General features: G+C 30.5%; 1 protein-coding gene across 1 annotated transcript in view; it reads left to right on the top strand.

Moving 5' to 3' along the window:
- The first annotated feature begins 9,317 nt into the window (after nt 1–9,317).
- Nucleotides 9,318–11,506, top strand: part of LOC112509182 (cytohesin-3-like) — a 21,970-nt gene continuing 19,781 nt past the window's right edge. The window contains exons 1-3 of the mRNA XM_025114037.1: nt 9,318–9,363; nt 9,444–9,626; nt 10,533–10,867. Coding sequence (XP_024969805.1) covers nt 9,318–9,363; nt 9,444–9,626; nt 10,533–10,867 — 564 coding nt within the window. The remainder of the gene's footprint in view (nt 9,364–9,443; nt 9,627–10,532; nt 10,868–11,506) is intronic.

Raw genomic sequence — 11,506 nt, forward strand, 5'->3', positions numbered from 1 at the left:
GAAAAACATTAGGCATTGGAAACGATCATAATCAAGTTCATGATGTTAACAGTGATTCCACTTCTGATTTCCATTGTGAGCTTGGATCGTTTGAACACGAATTTCGTTTAAATGATTGGATATTTCAGTTAAATTTAATTGAAATGAATTGATTCAGATTTCAGACGTAAAAACAAACAGTCTGACTGATTCAGATTTCAGACTTCGGCACCACCTCTTAAAATTCAGAAGTGAATTCAGACTTCAGACTTCAGCACCTCTTAAAAAACAAACGCCACCTAAGACTTTGGTTGTATCTAAAAATTGAAATATTTGAAACTCGAGACTTGAGAGTAAATTAGGGAAGAAGCCCGAGATTCATGACGTGAACGTGGATGTTTGCTTAAAGCCTAAAAGTGTAATGAATTATTAGGCTTAATTTATTTATATCATGGATCAAAGCCCAAAACTTTGGACATTAATGGACAATGAAGAAGTATAAATAATAAATATGTGTTATATATAAAATAAAAAATACAGAAAATATGCGATGCAGAACGGTTTGAACCGCGGTTTGATGACTCAAAACTACAAACTGCACCATATACTGCGGTTTGGTAAAAATGCAAATCACAAACTGTACCGTGAAAATTTTAAATTGTATTTTACGATTCAGTATGAACGATTTGACGGTTTAAATAAACACCCCTAGTTTTAAGATCCATTTTATATTAAAAATTTTGTGTCATTCACCAACTTTATATGATCTTCTATATATGGTAATGGTTATAAAGGAATGAAATGTTATATGGCGTTATTGTTTGAAAATTTTAAAGCAGGAGTCACCCCAACATATAGAGACCTAACTAAAAATAAAATAAAGAAAAAGAGACAAAAATACAGACAAAACAACCTATGAAAGACCAAGACAACCAACCAAACACAATTGAACGAGACTAAGAAACCCGTAAGAGCAAACACTTGAGGACAACCATGCACCAAAACCAAGAGTCGTCTCCTAAACTGGATCTCGGGTTGCAACACCAATCTGCCCAAGAAGAAATATAGCTTTTGAATGATGAATAACCAACAAACCGATAAAAGTTGAATGTCGAAAAACAAATCCGATTGAGAATTAACCCGATCTGGTAATGCCCGTTTATTACATAATGTCCACCTCATGTACATAGAAATCCAAAGTATCGCATGTCACACCCTTTTTGCAGAAGAAGGAAGCAAGAGCGGGGGGGGGGGGGGGGGGAACAGCACCAACCGAAAACCTTCAACCACACATTCGAGAATCCTTTGCAACGAATTATACAATGATCTACCAATTCAATTTTGTCCCCTACACCGATGTTATAAGGAAAAGTAAAGATCTAAACCTTGATTTGCAAGCACCAAACACATTGGGACCCTACCTTTTCCTTAATCTCCAAATGAAGATGCATACTTCCCTTGAACCAAGATGTTTCATTTTGTTTTGACCAGATTGATCGATTGATCAAAGGAATTGCTTGTCAATTATATCATACTAATTACAGATTCTTATTATATGTACGGTATTGATTAATTTATAAATTTTTTATGCATGCAAAGGGGTGGAGAAAATGTAGCTTTGATGTTTGTAATTGTCGTTGTGATACATATGTTTTTTCATCGAAATGTCAAATGAACTCAAATGTAAATATAAAGTAGTAATTGATTAGTTAGGCGACTTTTTTAAGTAACTGTGGGTTCTGGGTCAACTTACGTACTGATCAGGCGATCATGAATGGCTTGTAGTAATCGCAAATAAACCTCCACGGTCACAAGGGTTTTGACGACACCTGAATTCGAACCCGAGGTAGATGATGTTTCCACTACATCCCCTTGAAGGTGCGTTTGGTACACTGGACAAGACAGAGATCCTTGTTCCATGTTTGACATGAATTTTATGTGGAACAGATAGATACAGAGTGGAACAAAGTGGAACAGGCATGTTCCACCCCTACCCTATGGAACAGGATGGAACAAGGTGAAACAAACTTTATTTTATCAATATAACCTCAAAATAAAACTTAATTTTCTTCTAAAACATCAAATAGGTCTCATTTTTACATTTTATTCATTCTTTAAATTTTATTTATCGTATTTTATGTTTCTTACACTTTCATTTTACTGTCCTCAAAATATTATTTTTATACGGTTTCTATATTTTTATTAATTTATTATATATTAATAATAATAAATAATGTAGAAAGGAGTTAAAAATAAAAATAGAAAACTACATAAACTTTTTATTTGATGTCATTTTAATTGTTTTGACGAAAACTTCAAATGATATATTTTGTTATAAAAAAACAATTATTCTATTATAATTTAATAAATTACATAAATTAATTAAGATAAACAACTTATCAGGGGTAAATTAGTCATTTTACTTGTTCTGTTCTGTTCTGTCCAGTTTTATCTTATCAAACATTGAACAGTTATTCTATCATGTCATGTCATATCATGTCTTGTTTTGTTCTATCTTATTTAAACACTAAACACACCCTAAGGTTTAATCAGTGGACCACAATCGAGATGATTGACTATCATTATATCAAAAACCAATTTATAATTCGATCTTGTTTTAATTTAAATTCAGACATTCTGCTGCCTCTCTATCTCATGTGAACACTCCTTTAAATTATGAATTTATGCAAAGCAAAGCAAGGAATGAAGCTTCCTTATGGTGTCAATATGTCTTATCACATTTTTTAAAAAATAAATCAAAATTCAACATCTACAAAAAGAAAAGAAAAAGTTTTTTATTTTATATTTATATATTAAAATATTTTATATATTTAATAAAATGTTATTTTTTTTAAATATTCATTTTTCATACTTTTTTAATTTTAAAAAATTGTTCGAAAAAAAAAAACTCCTTAATTTTCCCTACCTCAAACACTTGTTTTGGGGTGTTTGGGACTGTTTATAAAAACAACTTATTAACTTATTTCGGTGTGGTATCAATAATAAGTACTTTTGAGTGTTTAGATAAACAACTTATACCGGTGTCAAACCGGTAATAAGAATTTTTTAAAGAAATTAAACTCTTCTGACTTATAATAAGTTGATAAGTTATTTTAAATAAACAATCTCAAACACCCCCTTAAATTAATAATTTATGCATACAACCAAGATAAGGAAGCTTCCTTTAACCATACAATAACTTTTTAGTTTATAAATTATAATCTTCCAAAATAAATTTAAAATTTGAGCCAAACAGCTACACAATATCAGTAAAACTATGCTTTTCGTCCTTGGATTTATCGAAAATCATTAATTTCGTTTATGTGGTTTTAAAATTATATTTTTGGTTATTATAGTTCATAATTCATTTCATTTTTCGTTCTTAAGACTAACCTTGTTGAATTTCAACCTTTAAGTCAGAGATAATTTGGTCATTTTATCATTTAGTGTGATATATTTTAAAAGACAGGGGCTAAATTGTAATTAATGAAACCTGGTGGGTGAAAGTGAAGAGATCGTAATAGCTTATCTTCCTCACCCGTCCAAACCCATGACCCGTTTTCGGAACTCAACTCGGTTTTGACTTTTTTTACACAAAAATCATTTGTATATGGTTATTTTATAAAACTTTATTCACAAATAGAAGCAAAATAACCCCATTTGAGTTCCTTCAATATTTGTTCAAATGGTAAAATACACAAAATAACAATCTACTTTCATAAATTTCCTTATTATGGCATTGTATTTTCAGTTTTTCTTATTACAGCAATGCATTTTCAAACTATTTTTTTATTAGAACATTGTACTTTGAAAAATTTACCCATTATAGTATTGGATAACCTTTTGATTTAAATTTACCCATTATATCAGGTTTTCATGTCACCTCATTGTCCACGTAGGCTGTCCACATGTACTATAATGATGTGACTTTCTTACTAGATCATTATACCTTCAAAATTATTTTATTATAACATCTACTAGTTATTAGTAAACATTATATTTTTAATTTTAATATTTAGATATTTTACATGTTATTTAATAAATATATTAAATGAATTAAAAAAATCTAAATTATTCATTAAAATACCAATATCAATAAAACTAGTAGAAGACAACTTATTTCACTAATACTTTAAAAAAAAAGGAAAATAAGAATTGTTTTTTTTTTATCAAAAAATATTATCTTTTAAAAAAAAAAATTATATTTGTTCAAAAAACTTTTACTTGACGTATAAATATATTAAATTAATTAGATTTTTTGAATTATTTATTAATATAAAAATATTAAAAAATTGTAGAACACAATTTATTTCGTTAACATTTTAGTGAGAACTTTAAAAGATATGTATTTTTTTTAACAACATAAAATAAGAAGAGTTACCTTTTCTACAAACAAAATATATCTCAAAAATAATCTTTCATATTTATCTGATAAATATTTTACTCTAAGAATATTTAATTTGCATGCAACATAATAAGAAAAAGTCAAAAAAATTAAATGTTTTTTTAGATCATAACGATGAAAAATGAAAATCACTAATAATAATTTGAAATAGTTTTTTATTTTTATTTTAGTTAAGTAATCAAAATGATGTATCATCCACATCACCTCATTAAAGCCACAAAAGCAAAAAATGTCAAAGGGTTAACCGTTTTAAAAGGTAATATGTTACTCATTGCTATAATGGGTAGATTTTTTCAAGTACGATGCCTTAATGAAAAATAATTTGAAAGTAACTTGCTGTAATAAAGAAAAACAAAAGTAGAATGCTATAATAAGAAAATTTATGAAAGTAGGTTGTTATTTCATGCATTTAACCCTTGTTCAAAAACACCATTAATGGTGGTCGACACAACAATCTTGAGCCCTAAAAACGCAATACAATTTGATTAATCGAAGTAGAACTCAACCTTAACAAACATTATGAGATTAATACAAAGATCTAAAACTCAAAATCTTCTCTCCCCTCCATCTCCGATCTTTGGCATAGCCTTGTTTTTGTAAGAACCCATTTTATGTGATTATAATCTGAATACGTGTTGTTCATCTTCATTTTTGTGATCATAAGGTGAGTTTTTAATTGTAAGTTTTACTTTAAAAGCTTCATTTAAGGAACCGTATGGTTTCGTACTTAGGTGTCTTTGAACGATTATGTATTATTTTTAGTATGATGGTGAGTTTTTGTTTAAAGTTTTCCTTATTTGAAAATTGGGTATAAGAACTGCATGGTACTTTATATGAGATTTTGAGATAAAACAGTTTGATGTCATTATTGGCAAAAAGGTGGATTTTTATCATTGATTATATCATGTGTGAAAATAAGGGTGACATATCAAGGAGGTGAGTATATTGGGATAAGGGTGACATAATCAATTTCTGGAAATGATGATCTTTTGATCATAGATACTGTTATCGCATCAGTGTGATGCGATAACTTGGGATTGCCTCATTTGTATGATGCGATAACTTTGAGTTGTCGCATCCTATTAATACGATTAAATGAACACTTGATCAGAAAGACCAAAGGGACTCTAGTTGACCAGAAGGGCTCAGGGAGGGTCTTGCTTCTGGGTAGCCTTCTACTGGGATGACCTTGTGATTGAGATAACCTTTTACTAGAAGGGTCTTGCTTCTGGGTGGTCTTCTACTGGGATGGCCTTGCGATTGAGATGACCTTTTACTGGGAGGGTCTTGCTTCTGGGTGGCCTTCTACTGGGATTGCTTCTGAGTGGTGTGTATAACGTCATGAATTTGGGATGGATGCAGTGTGTTGTGAAAATCTGGGTTTTTGATCACATTCATATTTATCGCATCCTTGTGATGCAATGACCTTGAGTTATCGCATCTGTGTGATGCGAGGACTTGGGTTATCACATCCTATTGATGTGATGAAGTAAACTTATTATTGTTTTAAGAACTAGAGGGGTTTTGGTTGATCAGAGGGCCTCTGGTTGGTCTGGCTTATGGATGACTTTGCTTCTGGTTGTTCATTTGAACCTTGAGAAAATATTCAATTCTATGATAAAGAAACCAGAGGGGCTCTATTGAGCTTAATGTTTAACCAGAGGGTCTCTGGATGTATTTGAAACCCAAATTTTTAAGTATTAAACATTTTCTTGACCTAGAGGCTATGGATAGACGAACCAGAGGCTTTAATTGACCAGAGGGCCTCTGGTTGGCCTTACTTTTGGGTTGGCCTTACTTTCGGTTGGTGATTCCAGAGGGGCTTTGGTTCTTAAGGACTAGAGGGGTTCTGGTTGGTCTTGCCTCTAGGCTTTGATGTGATGAAGTATGTTGTGGTCGCACCAGTGTTGCGAGGAAATGGGTAGTCTCACCCAGTGTGTGTTGATCGCACCAGTGTGTTGCGATGAGATGGGTTCCCGCACCAGCGTGTTGCGAGGAAATGAGATTATCTTACCCAAGGTGTTATGAGGAAATTATGGTTTGTTTTATATGAATTATTGAGTTCACGTGTTATGCGATAAATGAGTATTTTGTGGTTTGATGTGGCAAAAGAGGGTTATTTTGTCAAAACATTATATATTTGTTATTTATTACAAATATGAGTTTTATAAAAGGGTTTTGGTGATATTCACCCTGTAATTTCATAAAAGGGATTTCTCACTATACCTCAAGGTCTAACCCTCATTTTGATGTTCTAAAATGTGCGTTACAGGTCAGGCAACCAGTTGATAAGGGGAAAAAAAATTTATGAAGAAATTGATAAGGGGAAAAGAAATCTTTTATGAACAAATATATGATTGTCTGCATATGAATTTTGTGATAATGTGTTGTTACTTGTACCTGCATGTTGTTTATGAGTACAAATTTTGTATTAAGATTTTGTGGAAAATTTTGGTAGCTACTTTTATGATATAGCTTTTATATATATATTTGGGCCAGAATATGTATTTATATTTCTTGATATATAAAATACATGATTATATGCAAATGTAGATTCTGGATGTTACATCTCTAATCCCTGGTTACTCTCCCACCAACAACAATTGTTCCACGAATCATTTATTCAGATCCATTATTAGGGTCTTTTTGTTTACTTATTTGAAGTAAGAAAAGGAAAACATACTAGTTGGGATTGGGGTGGTTTTTAGTAATTATAATTAACCCTTGTTTTTAAAATATATCACGTTAAAGAGTAAAATGACCAAACTATCTTTAACTTAACAGTTGAAATTTAACAGAATTAGTCATAAGGACGAAAAGATAAGAGTATTTGACAAAAACTCTTAAAAACCATTTTTATGTTTGAACTATTGTTTATTGATGCATATTACTTAAAATTCACGATTACAAGTAAATTTTACGTAGGTATACTACTTATTAAAGCTCCATTTTTAAGTTCATGTAATAACTTTAGATAAACATAATCAAATACTGGATAAACTTCATTTTTAAATATAAAATATCTAAAATATAATTAAGATAATTATTGAGTTCTAACAGAATACTTAATTATCATCTTTATAAAAGATTATATTATTAAACTAAAAATAAATTGTTTTGTTTTTGAACCTAAATTAAACTATAATAAAAAAATTGAATTAAAGAAATAAAAAAAGAGAACCTTTAAATAGTTAATTTGATATTAATATCAATGTGTTTTTTTCAAAACCATATCATATCGACAGAGACAAGGAATAAAACAAAACATTAAATCGAGATGTAAAAACCATTTTTATCCATTAATTACTATTTATTAATGCACATTACTTAAAATTCACGATTACAAGTAAATCGTGTGTAAGTACAACTTATTAAAGCTTCATTTTTTTAGTTTGTAACTAACTGCAGATAAACATAATCAAATATATGATAAACATTTTATTTTAAATATAAAAATTATAAAATATAATTAGGATAATCATTGAGTTCTAACAAAATACTTAATTATTACATTTATTTGAAAATTATATTATTAAACTTATTTTGTTATTAAACCTATATTAAATCAAATATCGAGATGTCTTGCTGTATTGCACGATTACCGTCTATATCTATACTATATTACTAGTTGTGTACCCGCGCAATGCAGCGGGAGCCATGAATTTTAACGATTTTGAAGTTCCATTGGTTTTATAAGATAAGATTTAACGATGATAAGATTCCACTGGTCTTTACATATTAATACAATTTGAATAAATAAGAGTTATGGTTCCAATTACATACTATCGATGAAAAAAATTGTATGACAGTTTAAAATCCAATATATTTAAAATCCAACATATTTAAACGACTCCACAAATGTATTCAATTTACACCAAGAGCAAAGAAACAAAAAACTTGAGTTTTAAGATAAACACTCAAAATCAATAAAGAAAACTACAAATTTGACAGATCATAAGCCATGAAAAGACAAAAAAAGATGGGTTTTAGAATGAAATTTCAACTGCTTACCATCTTTATTGTCCAGAAACTCAGATTAAGGTTGAATTAATACATGTATATATATATTTAAAAAAAAACCCAACATATTAATTTAAAACATATTATATAGTGCAAGTTGGACAGCCTAACCCTAAAATATATAGTATATATATAAATAAATAACTATAAAAGTATAAATCGTAAATATTAAAAATATTTTTTCCTAGTATATATAATAATATAAATAAGTCAAAAACTATTCAATATTGGACTCATTTTGAAGGTATTAACGAGACGATTATAATGGTGTAACTTGTTAAAATAAAAATGTACTTTTTAAACATGTTTTAATTGATATACGATTATGTATGTTAATTTGATAAAAGTTTAAAATAAAACATTTAAAAGTAAARGATGTAAAGTAAATTAATTAATTAATTATAGGGGTATAAAGTGTAAATTTAAAATTATAATTTTTAAAAAATATGTTATGAGGGGGTAAGTGTATGTAAGGGGTGAATGTATGTGAGTAGAGGAGGGGAGGGGGTGAAAAAATGAAAAAATGAAAAAGTGAGTATAAAGGGTATTTTGGTCATTTAGTATTTTAAGACTTTTGCTAAATTTACTTAATAACATAGTATATATATATATAGAGGGTGGTTCAAATACTAACCAAATATTTTGTACTAACTTGCTAACCCGATCTTGATCGTTCATGTGATCATCTAATGGTCCTTATTAAATGAGAGTTAAAAAATAATCAATTAATTAATAATTATTGAAATGTCTATGAACAATAGGTTCAGAGGGTATTTCTGTCAAAAAATTATTGACATTGAAAAACGTTGGCGGTCGATTCCCGTATCCTGTAATCAAGCACGAAACCGCCATTCTGATCGAGAAACATTGCTCATCATCGGCGAAAAATCTAGTTCAGAATGGTAATCGCACAATGGACGATTTGGGAGGAATGCAAGGCGAAGGGAATAGAGTAAGWGGTATGCTTAAAAGAAATTAGGGCTTCGATTTTGTAAATAATACTTTAAATCCGTTCATATTTGTTCAATCTTGACTACAGGACGGAGAATGAGCGAAAGACTAATGAAGAAGCACACATTCTCAAATTTCAAGAACACAATCGACAACCCGGTTGATGTGGATGCAGAGACAAGCAACACAGAAACTTCAAGTCGAATAGGGCTAAATCAAGAATCGATGGAAGTGAAACAGACATCACCAGTGCTTAACGAAAGTCAAAAAGGTAAATAAACACAAAAGCTCTACATACACGAGTTTTAAGCTGTTAATTGATATATGTTTTATGAACGTATCTCATCAAAAATTAAAATGCATTTTATCTTTATTTTATAAGAACAAGAATTTTATGAACACTGTTATGTGATTGTTCATTGCTTTATCGATATAGCTGGCACATTTGTCACACCCAACTAGACCAAATGTTGAACAACTTATCGATATAACAAACATGCATGTCCTYTGTATTGCTTTATGAACACTGTTATGCGGTTGTTCATATTTTAGTGACCAACTTAGATGGGTATCATTAGGTGTTCATAACTTATTAATTATACGTGGTTCATGTGAACACAATCTTCCTCCTCTGTATTGCGTTATGAACACTGTTATGTGGTTGTTATGATCACTGTTATGTGGTTGTTCATATTTTATATTGTACTCGATTGGAGTTTCTGTTAGTCCAAAAATTGACTAGTTCATATTTTTAATGCTATGTTTTTTGATTTTCTAAGCACATCCATGCTTATGTTTACACTTACAACATCATACGTTAATAAAATATCATTAGAAAGCAGTGAAGGGGAATGAAACCCTTTAATCAGAATGCAAATGCAGTTCCATGATTGAACATAGATCCAATCACTCCACCATACCAGCCAGACTGTGAAATGGCTTTAGAGGAATTACAGGAATACAACCAGCTTCACTTTCTTGTTATACCCTTAGTATCACCAGGCCACTATATCCCCACCATTGACATAGTTAAGTTAGTAGCTCAACATGGTGTTAGAGTCACGTTAGTTACCACCCTAGTCAATGCTCTCGGATTTGGGTCAATCCTTGATCAAGCAATCAAATCAGGTCTCCCCAGCCGTTTTCTTGAGTTACCATTTCCTTCCGTGGAGTTTAGCTTACCTTAAACATCCATTGGATTCTGGTTTGAATGAGACTATGATTGGTGACTATTTGGCCGAAAGGGATGATTTCTCATTAAAAGTAATGCATGCTTATGTTGATTCCTTTAATTTTGATGGAATGGACTTTGGTGAGGCTATTAGATTTTTTCTAAGGGGTTTTAGATTACATGGTGAGGCGCAGAAAATTGACCGTATCATGGAAAAATTTGCGGAGCGCTATTGTAAGTGCAATCCTAATTCGTTTACTAGTGCTGATACAACATATGTCCTTTCCTATTCTGTGATAATGCTTAATACAGATGCTCATAACAGCATGGTGAAAGACAAGGTGAGATTTACCAACTCTTTATATTACCTTTGTAACGGCTTATATGTTTATTTATCTGGTCCTGAAATCTTTTTAATTTGGTTAAGAGATATGCAAAACCGACTACTTTCTGGCTGGTAGAAGATTCGAAATCCTTGCTTTAGGGAAATGTTGGCCAAAATTAATATTGTAGGATACACTTAAGAAAGTAAAACARGAATAATGTTCATCAAAAGCAGTGCACTTGCAGAACTGAAATTCTGATAGTAACTGAGAAAAGTATCTTTACTTCATATTTCAGACATATTCATGCTCCAGATAGAGTAAATTGTTGAAATATATATCTGATTAGTATTGATAGGGGTATTTAGGTTTGTTTTTATTATATTTTTCTACAACTCTCCAACATTGAATCTAAAGAATGGGTCTGCAGAGTTCAAACTCAATTGAGTTTTGTATTAGAAAGGGGTACTTGTCCCTCTGGTCTTAATGGCCCTCCCGCAGATGGTTTAGACTTGTTGCAATCTTATCTGCACTTTTTTTAATCTTATCTGCACTTTTTTCCTTGTAAAAGACATCACCAGTGCTTAATGAAAGTCAAAAAGGTAAATAAACACAAAAGCTCTACATACACGAGTTTTAAGCTGTTATTTGATATAT

This window comes from Cynara cardunculus (assembly GCF_001531365.2).
Source record: "Cynara cardunculus var. scolymus isolate 2C chromosome LG 3, CcrdV1, whole genome shotgun sequence".
In the NCBI taxonomy this organism is placed as follows: domain Eukaryota; kingdom Viridiplantae; phylum Streptophyta; class Magnoliopsida; order Asterales; family Asteraceae; genus Cynara; species Cynara cardunculus.